The sequence below is a fragment of the Abramis brama genome (genome assembly GCF_963993115.1).
Source record: "Abramis brama genome assembly, chromosome: 2".
Taxonomy (NCBI): Eukaryota; Metazoa; Chordata; class Actinopteri; order Cypriniformes; family Leuciscidae; genus Abramis; species Abramis brama.
Genome location: NC_139964.1, coordinates 49,242,188 through 49,267,827, shown reverse-complemented (window position 1 = coordinate 49,267,827; position 25,640 = coordinate 49,242,188). Strand labels below are relative to the sequence as shown.

Sequence of the window (25,640 nt, the reverse complement as noted above, 5' to 3'; positions counted from 1 at the left end):
AACAGTCAAGAGCAACATTATTTAACAACACAAGGAGTCTTAGACATTTGTTATTGCATGATATTTTTTTAGGGAGAAAATGTCAAATAAAACAGATTTTCCTAAATAGTAGTGAAAAATTAAAGTTTTTTTTTTTCAATTAGAATATAATACACTCTGTCGTTGCTATTTAGTTAACAATTATCTAGTGTTTTTGTGAGTGTTTTAGTATTTTGAAATTATGAAATTAAAAACATTAACGCGTCAAATTTAGCTTACTTTGGACGTCTTTCTTGCACTTGGGTGATATGCTTTTATTTTGAAGTGAGAAACAGGAAGTTCTGAAAGTGACTGCATTTCACTTCCGAGATGTTCTTGTTTTTTACGTCATTATCAACATTGCTTATGTAGATCTAGACCGACTGAGAGAAGTTGGGTCATTTTTGGTTCTTAGTAAGCGATTTTTATATTTACAGTAAATGTGTAGCAATAAAATCCGTCAGATATTATGTATTTCAGACTTTTTGAATATCGTGTAGTGATCTTTGAACTGGCACTGCTTTGTTAGGCATTAAGTAAGTTAACGTACATTATTTTCAGGTTACATGTTTTTGTGGATTCTGTAATGTATTATTACAATTATTAAACGGTACAAGTCATAATGCTACTTTTTTGTTTCGGATACTTAAGCGAGATGCTTCCAGTGGAATCCAGATGATCTAAGTAACTTGCTCCGAAAGTTTCAACAAATACAAGGAAGAGTAAGTAAAACATCATTTTTAAGGGGGATATATTAGTTCTACATTATTCGCTTCTACATAGATTTATTATAGAAATGTATTTATTGCGATTAACACAAAAGCTAGTATGACACTGCATAGTTTTGTTTATATGCTGCACGGTAAGTTAGGCTATTTTGAAAAGCAGCAAAGTTCCAATATTTTGTTGTATCTATCAAAAAGTAGGTTATTATTACTAAGAAGAAGCAATTGTAATGTGAGTAAACACGATCACAGAAATACTAATATATTAGTAGGCTATTTATTGGTATGTAGTCATATTTACTCATAGAATATTTCGTAATAGTGTGACGTACAAACGTTTTCTAATATTAAGCAGTGAAGCTGTTTTGTTTTTAAAAAATCTGAGGAATAATAGAACAGTATGGTATACTACCTAAAAAGGTTTTATTTTAGGGAATTTCAGGACAGTATCACTTTGACATTTTTGGCTTTGTACTCCTTAAAATATCTAAATAAGTTCCAATTCATTATTTTTCTTTTAATTTATAATGTTATTTAAACTTTCTAAACATTCACATTTAGACAAATGTAGCGAATGCTGAGAACAGTACAAGTAGCCTAATAATTCAAATGTTTCTTCCATCAGATAATGGCATCACCACAAATGAAGGAGCGCCCATCAGGTTTTGTGTTAAACACAATATCAAAAGCAGCATCTCCAGAATCAAAATGCCCAATCTGCCTGGATCACTTTAAAAACATATCATATCTTGATGTGTGCCTACATAAGTTTTGCTTCTGCTGCATTCATGAGTGGTCAAAGAACAAAGCAGAATGCCCCTTATGCAAGCAGCCATTTAATTCAATCTATCACACCATTAAATCTGAAGATAACTACAAGAGATTTGACCTGCGACCAACTGAGAATGGCTCATTTGGCAACATGGCAGGGCAAAGATTCAGGTATCGCACCACACTTACCGGTGACCGCAGACCAGCAACGAGGATAACGTCTCCTCCACCTGACCATGGTGTCATATTTGAGGGCCTGAGAGGATCTCTTCCACAGCGGCACAGCAGAGATCTCCATAGCATGATAAGGAGGCTGGCAGTAAGGCAAAGAAGAGAGAGTGAGGGCAGGTCTGTACAAAGTCTTCATGAACAAGAAGTGATTAAATTCAGACGAGCCTTGTACAGAAGAGGTGTGCGAGTCCAAAGCGTGCAGGATGGTGGCCGTACCAGGGAGACCTCCGCAGAGTTCTTTAAAAGAAATCCTGCTTGCCTCCACAGGCTTGTACCTTGGTTGAGACGAGAGCTGACTGTTCTGTACGGTACCCATGGTTCCCTTGTCAATATAGTGCAGCACATCATCATGACTCTGATCACTCGACAAAACTTGGACGACCAGACTGTTCTACATGAGCTTCGGCCCTTCTTGCTGTCCCACACTGAGCACTTCCTGCATGAGTTTCTCAGCTTTGCTCAATCCCCGTTCAACATGGAGGCATATGACCAGCGTGCCGTTTATGACTTGCCTCGGCCCTCCGGACAGAGTAGCAGTTCAGAAACATCTGTGATTGCCATCTCTGAAGATGAAAGTGATTCTTTAGTGTCAGGAGCCCAGGATTATGCCACTCCTAGGGTGACTTTAAGCCAAACAGCATGGGATGATGAGACCCCGGGGCCATCCTACACTTCAGAGCTATCTCAGGTATTACCTTTCCATGTGAGGGACTCAGATTCTGATAGTAGTGTTGGGGAAGCAGTAGTGTCTGTTGCTGCAGTGCCACATCAGGACCGTCCAGGAAATACTGCCACTATTGCAGTGGAAGAAGAGGACTCCTCTGGCAGTGATGAAGACTGTGTTATTATCAGCTATGTTAAGCCAGTGGCAGAAAGGACACCAGAACTGGTCCAGCTTTCTTCTGACTCTGAACATTCTGAGCAGAATGAAGAGCCGCAAAACCCTCAAGCACCCCAACACATTCGTTTTACTTCAGAGTCGGATTTGTCACCCATTGTAACTCAGAGACCCTCAAGGAGGCCAACAAGGTCCTCTCGCTCACCTGATGACACCTCTACACATCTTAGAAAAGAAGATAAATATGGTAAAAGGAATCATGAAAGGGAGTTGTCAGGATCTAGAGAAGGATCCTCACACAGCAACAGGACACACTCTTCCTCTTGTAGCAGGAAGCACCCATTGTCTAAAGAGAGCAAGCATAACCGGAACCAAGGAAAGGACACAAGTCGCCACACCTCTAGTTATTGGCATTCATATAGCCATTATAGTCAGCAAGGCAGTGACAGGAGTTGTTATACAGAGACATGCTCATCCTACACCAGCTACTACAGAAGTGTTTATAATCGCCCTCATTCTCTATCACACAGCAGAAGGCGAAGCATGGATCGTGAGGACAGAAGTAGCTCAAGGAGCACTTCTAGAATCAAGTCCGGCTCCTCCAGCGGTCAGGAAAGAAGACACTCAAGGAGCAATTCCAAAATCAACTCTTCGAATCGTCGGCACAGAAGTCATTATGAGAGCCATTCTAGAATCAACTCCTCCAACCGTAAGGACAGAAGTCGCTCAAGGAGCAGTTCTAGAATCAAGTCCAGTTCCTCCAACTGTCAGGACAGAAATCACTCTAGAAGCAGTTCTAGATACAACTTCTCCAATCGTGAGGGCAAAAGTCGCTCAAGGAGCAATTCTCGAATCAACTCCTCCAACCGTCAGGAAAGAAGTCGCTCAAGGAGCAATTCTAGAATCAACTCCAAATCCTCACATCAGACATCACTACATGGTGAATATGGCAGGAAAAGGAAGTACAAAACAAAGCATTATGAGGAACCCTCAAGGAAGAGTCCTAGTAATTTTTTCACAGATTCTGCTGAAGATGGTGCAAAAAAGAAAAACAAGAAGCATCACAAAAGGTGCAAGAGGAAAAGTAAGAGTCCAAGCGTAGATGACAAATCTGAGGGTCACAGTAGGAAACATCACAAGAAGAAGAAAAAGAAACACAAGAAGAAGAGCAAGAGACATAATAGTGAGAGGATGGTGGTAAAGCACAGCCCTGTTCTCATTACAATTAATAGTGACAGTGACAATGCTGACTCCAGTGAACCCTCAACCAGTAATATCTGTGCAGCTAGCTCCACTTTTAAAACAGCAAACAGTTCTACAAAAACTGAAACTCAGCCGCTCAAGTCCAGTTTCCTAGACATGGAGCAACAGTCAACTGCTGGAACTGAATATAGTTCAGTGGGTGATGCAGGGAATCACCTCAAGACTGATTAACGCAAATGCCTTCATGATTTTATATGTTCAATTTAACTGTAATTGAACTCCTCAATTTGTGACGAATAAAGATTTGCAAATGACTTCTTGAAATGCCCACATGTATTTTCAGTGTTGCAAAATCCATTTTTGTTTGCTGAGACATTTAATTTTGTATTGTGTACACATCACATTATTTTTTTATTACATTACATTATTTAATTTACGAGATATGATGATATTTTAGTGGACTAAATCATGCACCATATTCTCTAAGACATTTTATAGATTATAGTGTAACAAAAAACAAAACAAATATTAAGTGTTAGTGCTTAAATTACATCCCATAACACAGTCTAATAGTAGCGTTGTCTTCATCGTTAAAATGTAGTTGTTTTATGGTTATCTTATCTTGGATCCACTCTTGCGGGGTTCGAGATTATTTCATTAACGTTACTTGGGTTTAGTTGAATCACTGTAGGCGGCGCTACTGCGCTTGTTTCGCTTGCGCAGCGCCATAAAACAAGCAAGAACAAGTAGGAAGCTGATGTTATAGTTTGTTGCACGTGGAAGCATAGAAGAAAATGGCAGCGGACAGTCACATAAAGGTAAATTGAATATTATCATGAAATATGACACGTGAGTTATGTAAGAAAATAGTTTAGGGGAGTGGTACTGCGGTGTTTTCACGTCAACATTCGAAAGAACCAAATGTTGCATTACTTGGCTTCTGAAATGAACATTAACTTATAATAATATCTCTGTGTTATAATCGTTAGAATAGAGCACTTCTCTTTCCTTCCAATGCCCGTTTCGCTCTTTAGATCATGATGAAAACCATGACAACATGCTTTACTGTTAAACAGTTTTGTTTACTGGTTCATGACAGAGAGACCAACGAGAGTTTTCCTTTTGTTTTTTGGCATTGACATAAATTTTGTATTTCGAGAAGTTTGCTACTTCAGTATTTGTTGATTTTTTTTCCCCACATGTTTCCATGGTATACTGTAGAACAAAGGTAAGGATTTAATAAGTTTCAAATTGGCAAAAACATTTAATATATGCAAAGAATCAATATTTACAGTGTTGACCCTTTTTCTTCATAACCTCTGCCATTTTCTCAGAAAGGCCCGGTTCTTGCCAGCTATAGAAGGGTGGGCTGGCAGATATGCTGAGTGGGCAAATGTGGGGAAATTTGTTTGGAAAATGTATTTATTCATTAGATATTACTTGGGTGCACATGTTATTGTTTGTTGTTTGTGGGTCAGTAAATCAAGCCAGTGACTAAACTGTCAGTTTCACATTATTTCTCTTAATAGCGTGAAAATAATCTGTTGTTTAAATTGTGATTAAATTATATACAGAAAGCAATTAAAGAAGAACACTCCCTTTATAATCACTGGAGCTTTCATTCATACAGCACAAGTTTATCAGTGTTCTGGACTCTCACCAAAACTCCCATTATAATCAGTGATGCTGTCTACACTGCACAATGAATCTCTTATTTACATAGTGTTTGCACTGTTAGTTATGATGAAAGCATTCGTGAGAGTGCAGAAATTGAGTTGTGTTGACGAGATCACTGCATTTAATGCACTCAAGAGACATGTCTGTCATCGGCTACATTGCTCATAGTCATCGCTGCAAACTTTCATGCCACGGGAGTAGATCTAAATATTATGCTATAATCAACACTTTTCACGATTTGTTTATCTTGACAGCTGTAATAGTAAAAACGTTGTAAAGTTTTCGAGAGAGTTCCACATGTAATACTTATTTCATATTCAAAGATAGCAGTGGGCATTTACATTTAAAGTCTCACAGTGGACACGCCCCTTCCAATAGGGCATTCAAATCAGAAGGCTAAAATCATGGTAGATCAGGCCTTTTATTTCTAAATTATGATATTTTTTTGACAATGTAAAAAATCATACTAACATTTTAAGTTCACCTCAGTAAACATTATAAAAAAAATCATTCCATGACCCCTTTAATTGAAACAAACAACTGCAGACACCATCCCACCTTTAGATATGTATATACTACAGCATCTCATGTTCTTATAGATAGGAATAATTGGTGGATCTGGTCTTGATGATCCAGATATCCTGGAGGACAGAACAGAACGATATGTAGTCACACCATTTGGAAAGGTGAGTGTCTCTGCATCGTGTCTGCTGTGCTTTTTAACATGCGTGTTTATAAGAGAGCATATTTGGAATGAATATATCCATTTGCTTGAATTGAACTGAGAAGTTGATAAAATCACAAATTGTTAGGATTTTGCTTTTAAATCATGTGGTAACCATAGTATATCACAGATGGGCAGAGCCAGAAGGTTTATTTATTGACATTCATTTCCTCCTCTCTTTTGACAGCCATCTGATGCGCTAATTTTGGGCAAAATAAAGAATGTTGAATGTGTCCTTCTTGCAAGGTGATTACACTGGCATGTATATACAATACATTTGCTTTGACTTTTACTTGAAATGCCTGCTGGTTTTATATTTATGAAGGACAAAAGTCTAATATAGAACTCTCCCCCCTACAAGGCATGGGAGACAACACACCATCATGCCCACCAATGTAAATTACCAGGCCAATATTTGGGCATTGAAAGAAGAGGGCTGCACTCACCTGCTAGTCACCACAGCATGCGGTTCTCTCAGAGAGGACATCCAGCCTGGGGACATTGTTTTGATTGACCAGTTTATTGATAGGTAAGTATTCATTTGTCTATAATAATTTGACATTACACTTTTAATTTCACCCTCACTTAAAATAATATTTTAAAGACAATAGAGGTGGAGGACATACAAAGCTACTAAACAATACTGAATGAAGCAAACACTGAGACATCCTTTGACCTTTGTTGAAGGTACTAGAGTCGACTCCTATACTAGAGCTGTTCAAAGTCAAGGAATCGACTCCTCATCCAGACACAATATTAAAACTGATATCGCTAAACAAATTTAATATAAATTCTTATCTTTTTTTTTCTTGTTCTTGTCTTCCGTTGGAATAATGAATAAGAATGCTTCTTGTTTGCTGATTGGCTGCTGTTTGTAATAAGCTACTTAAAGGTGCTGTATGTATTTTTTTTTGACTTCGCTAAAGCATGAAAATACCATATGTTTGCAGATATTTAGGAAACCTAAGTTCACATAGCCTAACGTTTCTCTGAAAAACAATGCTAATGCCAGTTATTTTACTTTGAAATGTTTGTTCTGAGTTCGAATGTCTGTTTTTGTTTTGGTCTGTGTGATTCCGCCCACTGCCAATTTATCCAATAGTATTTCGACACCCCAGGTTGCCAGTAGGTGGAAAACACAGCGTTTTGCAGCCATGGAAGCCAGCAAACGAACTGGGTCAGAGATCGCAGATTCTACCCGACCTAAAAAGCTAATCTAATTGATCATCAACTTGCATTGTAAGTCTCCTCGCCTTCTATTGTCAATTGCGCTCGCTCCTGTTGCGTGTCCTCAATCTGGCAACCCGTGTGAGTGTCGAGTCTGAGGAGAAGGGGGCGGGGGAAACAACTCTCTCCAATATTTAGAATTTGGACTGCAGTACCCATTTCCACCACTAGCTATTCATATTACATACTGCAACTTTAATTTGAATGTCAAAAGGTTGAATTACAAATTTCTATTCACTTTTGTTCTGTAGTGGAATTACAGTTAGAGCACATAAAGAGACCAATATGCTTAATGAAGACAAAGGAGTCAAGTTGACAGAGTTTTGAAGTCAAAGTTCTCAACACTTCCAAAGGCTGTAGTAGGAGTAAGATGATCCAGCCTAGAACTAACTTTGGACACAGAAACACTAGTACTTATTAGGGGCTTTCGCACCGGGTAGTTCTAGGAACTAGCCACCAGGATGGTTCACCGAGAACAAATGGTTCCCCTAGGAACGTTTTCCTGGTTGCATTCGCACCGCCAGTAGGAACTCTGAAGTGACGTAAGCCACGCTTGTTGTTGCGACTTTTATTTTAACGGTGTGGCGGACCTTAATTTTGACGGCTCTGAGAACGCTAAAGCCTGAGCTCACAGTGCTATCTCCGTGTTCATTAGTTTACGATCTGTCTAACAGTCCTGTCTAATACGTTAATAATACATAGAAGGTAGACGGTATATGAAAAGGTATTAGCGTATGGCGTGTGGTCCAGTTGTTGCTAGATGAGCAGAAATACATAATCATGTTTGGCTTGGTCCCCTCAAAGTTGCGTTGGATTTTCTCCTCAGCGTAAAGGTTAAGAGGCCCATCTATCACCGTTTTAATTTCTGGAGTAAATATATAGGCTGTAATCTGTGTGTTTACACAGCCTTTTTAAAAATGGCGGGTGCTGGTGTTTCACGTGCGTTCGGCCAGTCAGCGTACACTAACGCCATGGATAGTTCCTATAGTGATGGTTTAGACCCTACTCTGAAGTAGGAACTAAATTAGTTCCTCCAAAAGGTCCTAGTTCCTGTGGTGCAAACATGCCAAAATCTGGGTACTTCCGGCAATAGTTCTAGGAACTATGAAAAGGTTCCTCCGGTGCGAAAGCACCTATACCCTGGTGAAAAAAAAATATGTTAAGTATACTTGAAGCCAGACTAATTATTAGTATACTTCAAGTGTGTTAATGATTAGTTAACTTAAAGTGTGCTATTTTGAAACAACTAATTTTGTACTAAGTATATTTTAGTAGTAATGAAGTTGTAGTAAAGCATAACTTTAAATGTATTTAGTGTACTTTTGTGTACTAAATTGGAACAACTTTAAGTATATTTAGTATATTTTAAGTATATGCCTGTGTAGGGACTAGTTACATACTTGATTAGTGTATTAAAGTGTACTTTATTTGTGTTACAAGTACATTACAAATTAATTACAAGTGTCTTCGAAACATACAAGAAATATACCGTAAATTTATTAAAAATATATACTAAGTATACTTGCAGCCACACTAATTATAAGTATACTTCAAGTGTGTTAAGGATTAGTTAACTTTAAGTGTGCTGTTTTGAAACAACTAATTTTGTACTAAGTATATTTTAGTTGTATTTAAATTGTAGTAAAGCATAACTTTAAGTCTATTTAGTGTACTTTTGTGTGCTAAATTGGAACAACTTCAAGTATACTTAGTATACTTTAAGTTTATGCCTGTGTAGGGACTATTTACATACTTGATAAGTGATAATAAAGTGTACTTTATCTGTGTTACAAGTACATTACAAAATCATTACGAGCAATATACAAGTCTATTATTTTTGAGTAAAAATGATATTCTCCGTAATACCTTTGGCTTAATCCAAATACTACAAATAGCACACTTTGTCTTCAATAACAAATGCACATTAATAAACAAATATTACTTAGCTATACTTTGTACAATATACTTTAAAGCTATGTTGGAGAGCTAGCAAGATTTGAAAGCGGCACCTCTTGGAGAGCTAGCAAGATTTGAAAGCGGCACCTCTTCTAAGCTCCACCCCCTCCCGTCAGTACTCCGTCCAAAGCTACGCCCCCACAAACATGAACGCGCATCCACAGTCGGAGTCAGCTGCAGGTCACAGGAAAGCAGAGTATTTTTGTCATGTTGGAATAAATATTTTGAAACGATAAATGCCTTTCCTTTACCATTTCAGCATAAACAAGCTATTACTTTTCTTACCTCCTTACATGCTAAATGAATAATGACAATGAATGTGGTATAACACTTTTTGTTTTATTTTTTTTTAAAAACGAACAAGAGAGACCTAAGAGAAATACTTTTTTACACAAGTATCTGTACTTTCGCTGCTTTTGATTGTCATAAACAATCTGTATTTACATATAATAAATAAGAAATAAATATATATAAGAAAAGGAGTGTCCAGGGATGGCTGACAGGTCAGGCTTTGCATGAGGCGTCGTCTGCTGTGGTGATCTACTCCTTTGGCAGTGATTTACCTTTAGGAAGAATATCACAATTACACATCTGACAATAATTACTGCATCTCAAAGACACACAAAGAATGACAACAAAACTTTGTTTCCATTTCACACAGTAACAAACATTTCTTCTCGTAGCTAACAAAACACATATGCCACATCACCACAGTTGTCCCGTTTATAAGCAATATTAACGTCATTTTATCACAATTATAATGCAGACACTTGCGACTATGGCTGTGCAATATGTTCAAAATGGCATGTCCTAAAAGTCAGATAAGCAGACCTGTAACGCAACTGGCTTACACCGACAGAGAAGCTAATGTTAGCATTGCTAGTTAGCACTAGCTACAAAAGTAGCTACGTGGCCTAACGTAACATATATCATGGAAATAACAAATCCCCCCGAAGCAAAACAAATAATTACCTGTTCAGCAGAAAGAACGCAACCTCGGCATCGCTTTTCATCACTTTTGCTCCCTCAGTTGTCTCCACCATTCAAATGCTGCAATGTTGACGCAAGTTTGTTCTCTGGCTTTATCCAGTGCCTGTTTCGTTGCAGCCTTTTCTGCCTCCGATTTTCTTTTTTTTAGGCTTTTTATCAGGGCGAGCAGTTACCAGCAAAGCTGGCATTGGTAGATTTTGCTGCATTTTATCTTCCATTGTGCCGCAAACTCCTGCTTTTCGGTGTAGTGAGCTGAATGTTTCCGGAACGGTGACATGTGATGAGTGCACGCAGGGCAGCGCACGCAGTGGGGCTCGGGCACGAGACATGAAGGCATCTGATTGGTTCTTTACATTCGCACCGAATGGCAGTGATTGGTCAGAGTTTTTACTGTCCTGCAGCTGCTACAGAGGTCTGATTTTTTTCATTCCTTTTTCTGAACACATAATGTATTGACTACTCTCAGGATGGAAGGACCATTTCACCCAGTATAAAAAAAAGTGTTTCTGAACAGGATTACCTACCCTAGTGAGTGAACTTCCATTTTTGGCCATGCAATATAGCCAGTGTTTACTTGGCTGCATGTTAAACGGCCACTTGTGACATCACAATCCAGTAGCTGCCACTTTCTGTACAGTAGAAAACACATTTTCTTGTGTGTTCCAATGGTGTGATTGTTGATGTAAAATTTGTAATGGATTTGTGTTTATTGTACATTGTGCCTATCTTTAACATTGTATAAACTTAAATTAAAAATACTTAAATCACAATTACAAAAGTAGCCATTTGTACACTGCATACTCAAATCTATTTTAAGTAGATCAACATAAGTATGTTTTCTTTAAATACACAAAAACTTAAAAGGACTTGTAGTGTACTTTTTAGAAATATGTTAAAAGTGTGCTTGTTTTTAGCATATTTCTTAAAAGTGTAATTAATCATATATTTATTACCAATGTACTTATAGTGCACTTGTTAGAAATATATCGAAAGTATGCTTGTTTTTAGCATATTTCTTAAAAATGTAATTAAGCATATATTTATTACCAATGTACTTATAGTGCACTAGTTAGAAATATATTAAAAGTATGCTTGTTTTAAGCATATTTCTTAAAAGTGTAATTAAGCATATATTTATTACCAATGTACTTATAGTGCACTTGTTAGAAATATATTGAAAGTATGCTTGATTTTAGCATATTTCTTAAAAATGTAATTAAGCATATATTTATTACCAATGTACTTATAGTGCACTTGTTAGAAATATGTTAAAAGTATGCTTGCTTTTAAATATATTTTTAGAAAATATACTAAAGTACTATTATTTTAAAGTGTGTTAAAAGTTGTATTATAAAAATAGATAAAAAGCATGATGCTAATATACTTTTAATATATTTAAAGATAGTATATTTTTTTAAATATATTTGCAATGTACTATTGAAAAAGGGAATATATTTCAAATATAATAAAGTATACTTTTTTTTCACCAGGGTAGTCATATGGACAGTCACGTTATTTCTACAGGTTCTGTACAGGTTAACAGTACAGATAATTTTAGCAACATCCGAATATTGTATTCTTCTGTATAATTCTGTATTCTATTGTTCTTTACGCAAATGAAGTCATTTAAAGTCATTATCTTTGATGCACTCTGTCCCATATACATAAGAAAGTTTGGTAAGGGTCACTGGTGTGTCATAGGAGTCAAAGACACTTCTCATCTGGAACATTTTGAACTCTTCTGGAGACTATTCCTTTGACATGGTCACATGCGTCTCATAATAATAATAAACAGCCCCTGCAAACACAATTGGATAAAACACAGGCTAGCTATATCTTTTTCCTTCAAGGCTGAGTTTTGTCAGAACATGAACACTTCGGTCCACACATGTGCACAGAGCACTGATACAAACTTTTGTACATGATTCACTCTCATAGTTAAAATATAGTGGCCAATGGTGCAATAAATCCTAAAAAGAATTACACATGCTAAGTATGCATAGCTTATTTGTTAATGGATTCATGTAGTGTGTTATTGACCTTCATGACCTTAGAAACAGTTGTCTCATACAACTAGATGAGAAGAGCAGAATAAAATGAATTAGTTCAAACTGACAATTCTTGATTTTGTTGTATGAGCAAATTATTTAATTACAAAACAAGTACATATCTATTCTCTGCCAAGCCAGGCTAAATAAGTAAACACTTATACTGCATTCCTGTCAAGTCAAGTCAGTCAACTCATCTTCATTTATATAGCGCTTTTAACAATGTAGATTGTTCCAAAGCGGCTTTACAGAGATACAAAGATCGTTTAAAGTAACAGAGATTGTTTTGGCTTTATAGCAGTTCTTGAATAAAGTTATTTTCCAGCTAAAGTTAATTTGATTGATTCACTTCGGTCGCAACGATCATTAGTTATTAACTTAGGGGCCGCTAACACTACACCGTTTTAACAGGAAACTCTACACAGACTTTAAACGCGAAAACTGTGAGAACGCTGATGGCGTGCATATGCGTATTACGAGTTCAGTCTATTGGTATGTGCGTTTGAATATATGTGCGCAGGTTTGTAATTCCCTACAAACCAAGCCTTAAAAAACTACTTGTCTGGCCTTAACATTTTGATACAGAATTGTATTACTTCGGGGTTGTCACGTTTCTGTTCATGTTTGGACTGTGTTGTCATTGTCTTCAATTCACCTGTCTCACCTGTGCCTTGTTAATCACCTCATTTAGTTATCTCGTTTGTTTTGCCCCAGCTGTGTCTCATTCCCCTGATCTGTTTCCTTGTGTATTTAAGCCCTGTGTGTTCCTTCAGTCTTTGTCGGTCGTAGTATTGTCATGGATAGTGTTGAGTGTTCGTGTAATCTGTGTTTGGGAATAAACCAGATGTATTGAAATCCTGTCTCCTCGTCTTTGGCCTGCAATACCCTGACAGGGGTAGATACGCGAACCGAATTTTCCCGACAACGCTTTATCTGTAGAGTGGTAAAGGGATCCTCCATAAGGAGAAACTAGTTGGCACTTTAGCACCCCGCTATGACATCTGGTCCAGGCGCAGGTCCTTCATCAGATCTGGATACAGCCTGGATCCGGCAGGCTGCGGGAAAACCTCGGGATAAACAAAAACACTAAAATTAGCGTAGATGCCATTCTTCTTATGATGTAACGAGTACATCAGGATTTATGGGAAGTGTTCCCGGTTCCGGCTGACCTAATCTATGCAGCCTAACATTGAATTATAGAAGTCTATAATGTGTTATGTGTATGCTAGGTCAAAGAGATGTGTTTTTAGTCTAGCTTTGAACTGACAGAGTGTGTCTGCTTCCCGGACAATGGTAGGAAGACTGTTCCAAAGTTTTGGTGCTAAATAGGAGAAGGATCTACCGCCAGCAGTTGATTTTGATATTCTAGGTATTATCAACTGGCCGGAATTTTGAGATCGCAATAGACGTGTAGGACTATAATGCGTTAAGAGCTCGCTCGCTCAAGTACTGCGAAGCTAAACCATTTAGTGCTTTGTAAGTAATCAGCAATATTTTAAAATGTATACGATGTTTAATAGGGAGCCAATGCAGTTTTGACAGAACAGGGCTAATATGGTCATACTTCCTGGTTCTGGTAAGAACTCGAGCTGCTGCGTTTTGGACCAGCTGTAGTTTGTTTATTAAGCGTGCAGGACAACCACCCAGTAGAGCATTACAATAATCTAGCCTTGAAGTCATGAACGCATGAACTAATTGTTCCGCATTTGTCAGTGAGAGCATATGGCGTAATTTAGATATATTTTTAAGATGGAAAAATGCTATGGAGCGAATTATGTGCCATAATTAAACAAACAAATCCATCATTTTGCAAACAAACTCAATCTACTTTGCAAAGGAAAACTCGACTCACAAACAAACTCGATCTGCTTTGCAAAGGAAAACTCGACTCTCAAACAAACAGAAAGCAATGTGCAAGTACAAAGGTCAGTTTGAGTGAAAATGCAGTGGAGCAACAAATATGTATTGTGTTTTACAAATATAAATAAATGAGCCAAGATAATATTCACAAATAAATACAAACCATCCTAAAAATTGCATGTAACCTTTGAACAAATACCAAATCTAGTGCATACAAATGCATATCTGTCTGTTATGATTGTGTAACACTTGGCTTTTTATGAGATCTCTTGGCGCGATTTTCTCACGAATGCAGTTAAGCAACTTCCTCTTCTAAAACAGTAGATGGCGCTAAACTAGGGGATTAATTTAGTGCTAGTCTCCCGGGAGAAGCACTGATTTGAAACTTGTCTTTGCCTACAGCTGAGGAAAATGACCGGTGAACGGGTGTGTTTCTGTCTTATTTGATCTATAATTAACCTTTTTGAGGTTTTCTTTTGCAAAATGTTTATTACATATCTAGCCTTACAACGGTAAAGTTAAATAGCTTAAATATATAAAGTTAAGAAACTTCACTTAGCCCTCAGCCAAAACGATTGGCCAGGGAACAAATTATAGATTCACGAGACCAAATATCGCCCATTAGATATACAAAAGACGAATTATATCTCACGTTTAACCACTACAGAGACGTCAGAGTCAGCGGCAAACGTCAGAACGACTAGCCGAGGAAAGGCTGTTCCAGGCGGGGTACATGAGCGCCGAGCGCCCGGTGATCGCCTGGATCTCACAACCTGGATCAAATTTTCATAAATCTTTATAAAAAAACACAGATTTGAGCTTTAAACAACTACATTTTCGCCTGAAAAACTCTTAAAACTACATTTCGTGACAAAAACAGTAGTATTATATTTCAACTGTATATTAAAGGGTAACTAAACCCTAAAACAACTTTTTTTAGTTAATGATCTGTAAGACTGACGCTTTATTAATGCTGTTCATTGATTCAAGTAATTTTTTTGACATTTGGGTTTAAAGTGTTTTAATTCTACAATATATGGTGTAAAAACGTCTGAGTGCTGCCCTCTTCAGGTTGAACAGTGGCTACTGCAGTTGAATTTTCCTATTGGAAGCTGTGGTGCCCTCTGACGTCAGAGGAGATGCGTCTCAGATGCACACCCCCTCTCCACTGGGCTCTGCCCACTTTTCCGAGAAGGGTCTGGCTGCAGACCTGCACTTGCACTCCCAGATTTGCACGCTCAGACACCAGCGCTTCCTCTGCAAGTGACGTCACTTGCAATCGACGCATAGTGTAGTTTGTGTCGGATTGAGAACAGCTCCCAATGGCGTTCAAAAATCGTTTCTGTAAGTATATACATATAAATAAATATATATCGTCGCTGTCGGGCGGAAACCTCGTATGTCCAAAGTTTGTCAATTTCATATTTTTTCACAAATCGATGCTATTGGTCAGTCCCCACGTGGTTATGTTATTTTCACAAATTATTAACCAATCTAAAGTGTTGAAAATAGCTAGAGAGAAAATCTCTTAACTCCATTGGACACTTCAACTGTCTGAGAATCCTCCTAACTCCACCTCTTCTTCACTCCGCGGCATTTTGTCTCCTCAGGATTAAAAATCGCAGCGATTAAGAAATCCTCGTCGAGCAACACGTAAAGCAAGCCTTAACTCTGATTTTGTCTGTGTTAAACTATGATATCAGTTATTGATGTATTTTAAATGTCTACTTATTACACGTGTGCATTGAATTTTTAAAAGGTATCTAATATAATACTTGAATTGAATTAAATGTTTTGGATACCAGCATTAAATTATTGTTTTTATTATTATTTTACTGACTCGAAGTTGGCACTGTGCATGTAAAATACCCCAAGTAGCAAGGTTTTAATTTATGGGAGAAAAAAGGTCTGCCTAAGTTACTGGCGCCAAGTAAGCCTATCTTTGGATAATTATGTATGTTTTTTAGACAATAACGAGTGAAAATAGTTAGGTTAGATACATTTGAGTAGGCATGTTTTGTTAAAAATCGATAGCTGTAATGCTTCGGTGCAGAAGGAAGCCTGTGATCCACGAAGGTAAGTTTGCGTGCAGATTAGGCTAATTTCCGCCTATTAGACAGCCTAGTATTTTGGTATTGCATCACTCATATCTCTTAAACGTTTAAAATGGAGTTTAGGAAGATGTATGTAACCACAATCATTAGATTTGAATAGCTTTTAAAGCCTTATCTCTTGTCAAAAGGCTCAACGCGACCGCAGACTCTGATGAACACTGCCGGCAGCAGCGACGTCTGTGTCCGTACCACTCTTATCAATGACAGCGTAACCTCGTATCTCCCTGCTCCCAAGTCATAAATCTAGTATCTCCAATTAAACATGATTTTGGGGAAATGTTGGTACACAACAGTTATGATAGCAATATAAGGTAATACCAACTTTAACGATACAATGTTTAATAACAAAAAAAATGCGTTTTTTTTGTTTGTTTTTTTTGAAAAAAAAATATATAACATAATATTTACTGCTGGAAACATATTTCCGGTTAATTTGTGTCGATTGCAAGTGACGTCACAGGCAGAGGAAGCGCTGGTGTCTGAGCGTGCAGGTCTGAGAGTGCAAGTGCAGGTCTGAGAGTGCAAGTGCAAGTCTGCAGCCAGACTCTATTGACTTTTCCAGCATTTTTCAAGTATTGCCAGTGGGTGGAGTCAGGCTCTGACCAGGGGTTCCCCTTGTAGCACGCGCAAGTGACGATCCTCTGTCAACCAATCAACGTTCTGCAGTGAGTCTAGCTCCACCCTTTAGTACCGTACCACTTTGCTAGGAACCCCAACGGAAGGGTACCTAAAAAGTGGTATGGTATGGTTCGGCATTTTGTTACCATTCACAACTTTTGACAGTGGAAACTGAAATGATTCCGTACCGTACCGTACTGTACCGTACCGTATCGCTCAGTGGAAACGAGCCATAATATGGTTGAAAAATAAGCAGATCTAGCAGCTTTTAAGGCCTCTCTGTATGTAATCGAACTCTCTTTCCATGAAATGCGAAATACCTCTAGTTTTGTTTTCTTCCAGGTGCGCTCCATTTTTCTGGCTGCTCTCTTAAGTGCCTGAGTGTGCTCGTTGTACCACGGCATTGGACTATTTTCTTTAATCTTCTTTAAGTGCAATGGAGCAACTGTGTCTAAAGTGCTGAAAAAGAGAGAGTTAAAAGTTTCTGTTGCAATATCGAGTTCGTCTAAGCTATCTGGGATGCTGAGATGATGAAACTGATCAGGAAGATTATTAATAAAGCAATCTTTAGTGGCAGAAGTGATAGGTCTCACATATTTGTAACACGGAGTCTGCTTTGCAGCCTTGGCTAAATGTAATTTACATGAGACTAGATAATGATCTGAGATGTCATCGCTCTGCTGCAGAATTTCAATGGCATCAACATTTATTCCGTGTGATAATATTAGATCTAGAGTATGATTACGACAATGAGTAGGTCCTGACACGTGTTGTCTAACTCCAATTGAGTTCAGAATGTCTTTAAATGCCAATCCCAATGCATCTTTTTCATTATCTATATGTATATTAAAATCACCAACAATTAGTACTTTATCTGCAGCCAATACTTAACTCTGATAGAAAGTCAGCAAATTATTTGATAAAGTCTGTATGGTGCCCTGGTGGCCTGTATACAGTAGCCAACACAAATCTCAAACGTGATTTGTCATTTACACTATATATTTTTACATTAAGCACCAACACTTCAAAAGAAGTATATTTAAAATTAGATTTCTTAGTGATTTTGAAAATATTACTATAAGTTACAGCAACACCTCCCCCTTTGCGTTTCAGACGAGGTTCATGTTTATAACAGTAATCTTGTGGGGTGGACTCATTTAAAGTAATGTAATCGTTTGGTTTTAGCCAGGTTTTTGTCAAACACAGCACATCTAGATTATAGTCAGTAATCATATCATTAACAATAAGTGCTTTTGAAGTAAGGGATTGAATATTCAGCAACCCAAGCTTTATCATTTGCTCATCTGTATTATAGCTGTTTTTTTATTTGTTGAACATCAATTACATTTTTAACCTTAGATGGGTTGAAACGTTTTTTGGATTTCCAAATGCGGGGAACAGACACAGTCTCTATGTGATGATAGCTAGGTGAAAGAGGCTCTATGTGATGGGATTTATCTGACCTTGGTGACGTGAGACAGCTTAGCAGATGGTCGGTTTAGCCAGTCTGTCTGCTTCCTGACCCTTCCTGAAGCAGTCTGTCTGCTTCAGACCCTCAGTCACCTATCAGAAACCAAATACAGACATTGCCTGTAACACAAATACCAGAATAGATACACTGGTAACTGTCATCCCCTCTCTCTCTCTGTCTGTCTGTCTGTCTGTGTCTGTCTGTGTGTCTTTCTTTCTTTCTTTCTTTCTTTCTTTCTTTCTTTCTTTCTTTCTTTCTTTCTTTCTTTCTTAAATTAATCTTTAGGTATCCTTCGAAAGCATACACCTTTTCATCCTGTGGGCAGTGTCAGGTTTCATATTACAAAATTTACTGCGCTATTTTACAATCAAAACTAACATAACCTTAAAGTCTTAACCTAATCTTAACAAAACAAATCATCTGAAACTCAAGGTTTAATATTTGGTGACTGCATTGTGAAAGAACAAAGAAGTGATAATTTGACAGATGTATTCATTTGTGACAGGAGAACACATCAAACAAAATCTCTCCTAAAAATCTCTTGGGAACTTCAATTTTTGATATCAACTTCATATTTGGAACACAACTTGGTTAGACATATGGCTTTGATTTTATAGCCTTTTTAGATTAAAAATTATTTGGTAAATATATATTTAATATAAAATAAAATAAATGTTGTAGTACAGTACATTTGCTTTACAATTAATAATTTTGTGACGTCACACATGCTTAGGCCCCGCCCACGACTGCTGACAGACTCTGCTCTATTAGCATAGACCCCGCCCTGAGTGAGCTGTACACAGTCCGCCATGTTTATCTTCTCACCAGAGCATTTAGCATTCAAGTAAGAAATTTATTTGTATTAAAGCTACTAAAATATTCAATCAAGAGCAGTGAGTGATTTTCTGTTTTTCTTTTGTTGTTTGATTCATATTAACAGCATATATAGCAGTAGGTACTGTATATTATGCTGCTTTCACTTTAATATACAAATCTAATATACACATGCGATTTATTTACTTGCTGTTTACGTTAACAGACATAACCGACTGTGTTTATGTGAACTTTTTGTACTTTTGACATAACCTTCTGTTTATTTGGCAGTTTAAGCGCAGTACCATAGACATAATAAATACATAGACGCCCTATTGGCCGCTGGATCGTATGTCAACAGCGCCGCCATATTGCGGAGGGCAACTTTCCCATAACTCATAACAGGAATTGAGAAAAATGCCTGCTTCATGTGCTGCTTGGGGCTGTACAAATTGGCGCACAATTGAAAACAGGACTCGGGGAATTACCTTTCACATGTAAGACTGAACAATTGTTTCTGGTTGTATTTGGTCATTACATAATTAGTAATAGTAACGTTAGTTGGCCACCGGAGTCAGTCAGACTAAAATAGCTTGCGATAAATAAATGATTGTGTGACAGTGACAGGATCCATTTTTAGATATGCGCCCGATGCGTAGTAAGCCATACTCAGGGTATTATTATTTTTTTTTAACAAATAATTTATTATAACGTAGGACAATAGTATTTAATAGTGCATTGAATGTTGCCACAGGCTTGTATAAAATTATACAATGATCCAGTGGGAAAATTAAACCATTCATTTTTACATCTTATGTTTTCAATACATTTTTAGTTAAAGTTTTGATTTTTTAGTTTTTTGTCATTTTAATTATTTTTGTCTTTATTTTTGTTTTACACACACACACACACACACACACACACACACACACACATATTATTTCACACACATTAGTGCTGTCAAATCAATTAATAGCGAATTATTGTTATTATAATATTATACCACTTGCGATTATCAATCTATTATAACTTACTTAACTTATTTTTTGTCTATATTCTGTAATTGATATTTCATATTGTATTGCTATTATTATAGTATTATACATAAACTATATGCTATTATCAATTTATTATTATTATTATTATTATTATTATATTATTGTACTTATGATATTGTATAATTATACTATTCATTACTATTTTATTTCTTTTTTATTTGCTGTATACTGTTTGTTTATTTTATTGACTTTACACTAAACTATTTACCATTACTTCTCACTTTATCTTATATTTGCATTGCACTGTAGTTGTACCATATCATATATATTACCATAAAGGATCCATCAGTTATCTTCGTTATTGTATATTAGGTGTATCTATCTGTAAATATCTATCATTTTAGTTCTATAAAAATACAGAAAGCAGCCTGCCGGTGTGATTTGTAGGCCTATTTGCCAATTTGTTTCATTTTCTCAATAGCGGTCAATTCTAAGCACAAGAAAAGCTAAAATCGGGTTAAAGACAGAAAATGCTTTTTCCACAAAAAGAAAACTTTATTTCATTTATTGTGAAAATAAAATTATATCTCAGTATGGGGGTCTTCACAGTTCTTATCCAAGAATAAAAAGCCAAATGCATGACAAGCCTGAGCTTTGACAATTCCTTATTAAAAAAATATTTAAGTCTAACTATCGAGATAGTTAAATAACTAGAGAGAACTTTGTACACCACGTACAAGCCACTGAAATGGGTTGATAAATGTAAACGTTATTTTTGTTTTTATCCAGAAAAACGACAGCTCACCGGTTTACTTGCATTTGTTTACAGCAGAGTCTTGCCCTCAGCAATATGGCGGACGCGTTGACGTATCGCAGCAATGTTCCAAAGCAGCAAATGGGGTGTCTATGTATTTATTATGTCCATGCGCAATACCACGTGAGAGAGAACTTAGTTTAATACTCATGGGACCCCTTGACTGACATCCAGCTTTCTGTGCGCATGCTTTAGATGTGGGTGCTCAGAAAACCTTTAAAACGAATGCAGATAATAAACTTTCATAATGATGAAGAACAGGTCACGTGAGCGTGACCGCGATAGAGATGATAATCAAAACCAAACAGATGGGGTTTTTTTTTGTAACTGTCTTTATTGTTCCTCACAACACACCTTGTCAGTTTGATGCATATTCTTTTTCATTTCCTTTTCTTAATTACATGCCAAAATGTCCCACACCACCTTGAAATCAAGGACAACAAAACGTGTTCAGACATTCTATGACGGGCAGCCCACCAGGCCCCCAGGTGTGTGTCACGTCCCTATGGCTGAACCTTTCTGCAGCAAGACTAGAGAGGTTAGTGACATTTCCCAGCTCTCTGTCCTTATTGTTCATCTTCTCTTATTCTCTTCACCTTATGCTTACCTCCTCTTGTAGGTTCTCCTGGAGGTTGCCCAGGCACTTGGTGTGAAGTGTCATACTCGAGGGACAATGGTGACCATAGAGGGTCCTCGTTTCTCTTCTCGGGCAGAGAGCCTAATGTTCAGACAGTGGGGTGCTGATGTCATTAACATGTCCACAGTACCGGAGGTGGTTCTTGCCAAGGAGGCCGGGCTGTGCTACGCTAGTATTGCAATGGCAACTGATTATGACTGCTGGAAAGAGCACGAAGAGGCGGTGAGCAGATAGAAGCCTCTGTCTGTGTCTGTGTGTATTTGTGTGTGTCTGTGTGTATTTGTGTGTGTGTGTGTGTGTGTGTACCTGCTTAACCATATTCATATTTTTCTGGACATCCAGGAGCTCAATTCCATTGGTGGTGTTGGACTGTTTATTTTATATTGTTTGTAAAACAATATATAAATAAAGTAAATTATTTTTTTACTTGTAAAAATGCTGTAAGTTTTCTGTCATCAGACCTCAGTTTGAAAACCCCAGGGTTATAGCATTTATAATAATTAGCTGTAAATTAAAAACCATAAAAGTCTTTAGAATGACCCCATTTAGATAAGTAAACTTCATTTGAGTCAGTTGAGTTCAAGCCATTATTCCCAATGAGCTGTGCACACGCGCAGCTGCACGTTTCTGATGTTACTCCCACACAGACCAAACAGATTCTGTGCAGGAGGCAGACTTATAAATGTGTGTGGGGGGAAAAAGTGTAAAATTTCTTTAATCAGATCTATGTGAACACTGTAAAAAAAAATTACATCCCCAAGTCAAAAATTTCAAGTGACCGATAACATCTAAATTTTTCAATTAGTCTGATGTATTATTTCTCATTGAGCCAATGTTAACAGACTATTGCAACAATAATTTCACTTGGGCCAATTGAAAAATTTAGATGTTATCGGTCACTTGAAATTTTTGATTTGGGAGGGTTAGAATTTTTTTACAGTGAATGGATTTCAGTTGATTTCAGTCTGGAACAGAAACTTAACTGAGTAATTCTGTTCCAAAATACACATTCAAAAGATTAAAAATTTCAAGTGCAAAGTTTTACCAAACACTGCCTTATTAATAAACTACACAATGTCATGTTTGAGTAATTTAGTAATTTATTTTGGGTCAAAGGAAGATTGATAAATATCTACAACCTTGGACCCACACAAACCCTGGTATTTCATTGGTTCTTATGTTTGTGGCAAATACTCACTCTAGAAACGTTGAGTTAAAAAAAATAAATAAAAAATAATCCGTTTTTCCAATACTGGTCTGCTGCTTCTCTACAATTTAATTAGAGTGCCATAAATAGAAGCATTTGTCTCTTGCTTACACATGCCACATAAAAGCCCTTCATATTAAAAAAAGTTTTTATGGTTAATTTTCATTGTAACTAGACCATGTGAGTTTTAACAGCGACAGTGTGTATATAATCTTTTGATGCCATGTCAGAGAAAGGCCATAATAAAGGGCAAATGTGCTGCTATTGTGTTCATTCAAAGTTGTTTGTATCCTATTGGTTTAGAAGGATTGTTATAGGATATTCCTTTTTAAGTCAATAAACTCTCCACAGATTATAGTTTCCGATAGCCGGACAACCGGTTAGGCTTGTAGTTTGAAGCAATGTTTACTTCCCCTTGCAGTTCAGAGTCCTCCTTCCGAGTTCCTGCTGCTGACCTCTAGTTTTCACGCCCCACTTCACCACATCCTTCCGTCCCTGTCCTGTATTCTCATTCTCTCTCTGACTCATGCACAGACAATCATTTTGCTGCCAGATCAACACATTTTGCTGCCAGCCAATTAGTCAGTTCCTCTAAAGGAAAACATTGGTGATGAAAAACAATCTACAGTTCAGTTTTCTTTCTTGATCACATTGATTTTTCTTGTTGCTGTCTTAATTCAGTATAGGTTAACTATAGATCCTGTCATAGTCCCCTGTAGAATTTGAATGCACAATGTAGCTGTAGACGACTATGACTTACAAAGTCAGGCATTAGAGACAATAGACCATTTGTTGCTTGAGCATAAAACTTGTGAAAGGTTATACATGACTCATGGCAACCTTATCTGCATTATCTGAGTGGCCACGGGCAAACGTGAGACTCATAGAGACTTAAGAGTGTGATATCTGTTATGTGGATTTAAAAAAAAAAATGTATTTGTTTGTTTGTAGAGATAACATACAGTTTTAAGAATAAATGTGATAATTTTAAGGTCCGGATGCATTGCACCTTCATATCTTATCAGTTAATGATTCTCTGTGGCTTGCTGGTCCATTAATAGACTTTTTTTTTAATGTACCATTATTTTTGTTTTTCCTATATATTTTTGCAAACCTGCATGTACCAAACTTAGCTCCTTTTATTATTTTATTATCCAAACTTTTTTATTTTATTTTTTTTATTCTAGGTGTGTGTGGACAATGTTCTAAAAACCATGAAGGAGAACGCAAACAAAGCTAGCAGCATCCTGCTCACAGCAATCCCACAGATCAGCCAGATGGACTGGGAGAGCACAATAAATGCACAAAAAGTGAGTTTAAAGCTCTTGAAATTAAGTAAAGCACTATTTTATTTGATCTTATTTTAATATATGTAATTATATAATAGATCTTTTTTTCTGACGTGTATGAAACTTTCCATGTCATAATTTCTTCCTTTCTGTTGCTGTCCAGTTGATGTCACAGTCTTCAGTAATGTTGCCCAAACATTAAAGTACTCTGCCATCAAGGAGCCATGAAGATGTGGTGTCCACAAATACAATCATGTATCTGTTAACAAGTGTGACATTCTTACCGATATATTAACCTAAATAAAATAAAAAAAGAAAAGGGGTTTGTTTGTCAGCCACACTGACATGAATGTGCATTTACCACTCTTTAAAATACAGTATTATGTTGTTGTTGTTGTTTTTTTGTTTTTTAAACAATTAGACATAATGCATGGAAGCACTGGTAGAGGGAATGGACAGGATCTTTTGATTTTTGAATAGTTTTTTCAGTGCCTTTTAAATGTAGTAAATATAGTAGTAGTGTATTTGGTTGTTTATATAGCTAAATACATTTCTCTCATAACCACAAATAAATGTATGCATTTTTTCCCCTATTATGTTATTATTCATTTTGCCACATTTCAATGAGCAGTGCTGAAACTTCTCCATTTTGAGTCAGCAGTGCATTTGTTTTTCCAGAGTTTTGTAAAGAACGGATGTGTATTTGTAACACAAATTGTTAAACTGGTTGCTTGTCAGAAAGAAAAAAAAACTTTTTCTGCAGTGTTTTTCCCTCAAGCAATCTTAACAGAAATATGTTCATTGTTTTTAAAATAATATTTCTGCTTTCAAAATGGAGGCCTTCCTAATCTGACTTTGACTACAGTAGTTTCTGAACATATTCTGTTTTTCTGTTCTTTCCATGAGATTAGATCAGCTTGCCAATACCTTGCAGAAATAATTTTACAAATAGAGATGGAGATAAACTCCCAAGTTAATAGGTAATTCTACAAATAACCAGACATTTTTGGTACTTTATAAGTTAATTATCTTTATTTATTATTTAGTTTTCTACATTACAAAGTACAAAGTGCCAGTATCTGTATTCCACACAGGTTATTTGCAGCCAGGAGATAAAATTATGTAGGCAAATCAATAATGTCTGCAATCAAAATTATATCAATAATAACAAACATTCCTTTCCGCACAAGCTAAATGTTTCTTTGGACTCTACAAACCCCAATAAAACAGTGCATCTTGTGTTCTATGAAGCTTAAATTCTTTGTTTTGTTCTTTATAAAGCATACAAAGAGTGCTACTAGGGTATAAAGTCAGTAGACTATCTCAGTGCTCTTTGGATGTGGTAGGCTATAGTTCAACTTGCAAAAAAAAAAAAAAAAAAAACCTTTTGGTCCAAGCCACTCGAGAATGT

The 25,640-nt window shown here is 36.8% G+C and overlaps 1 protein-coding gene across 1 annotated transcript; it reads left to right on the top strand.

Moving 5' to 3' along the window:
* Window positions 1-334: 334 nt before the first annotated feature.
* LOC311078010 (uncharacterized protein) lies at window positions 335-24,822 on the top strand. The gene is made up of 10 exons (XM_084106656.1): window positions 335-554; window positions 670-740; window positions 1,369-4,014; window positions 6,063-6,149; window positions 6,375-6,433; window positions 6,549-6,716; window positions 21,532-21,634; window positions 21,716-21,955; window positions 24,128-24,250; window positions 24,393-24,822. Exons 3-10 carry the CDS (start codon window positions 1,372-1,374, stop codon window positions 24,429-24,431), a joined length of 3,462 nt encoding a protein of 1,153 aa, XP_083962782.1. The 5' UTR covers window positions 335-554; window positions 670-740; window positions 1,369-1,371; the 3' UTR covers window positions 24,432-24,822.
* The last annotated feature ends 818 nt before the right edge of the window (window positions 24,823-25,640 follow it).

Bases quoted from the DNA above. Each gene is read 5' to 3' on its own strand.
- LOC311078010 (XM_084106656.1), top strand. From the start codon at position 1,372: ATGGCATCACCACAAATGAAGGAGCGCCCATCAGGTTTTGTGTTAAAC. The intron at 21,956-24,127 runs GTGAGCAGATAG...TTTTTATTCTAG, and splicing joins GGAAAGAGCACGAAGAGGCG to GTGTGTGTGGACAATGTTCT. The intron at 24,251-24,392 runs GTGAGTTTAAAG...GTTGCTGTCCAG, and splicing joins GCACAATAAATGCACAAAAA to TTGATGTCACAGTCTTCAGT.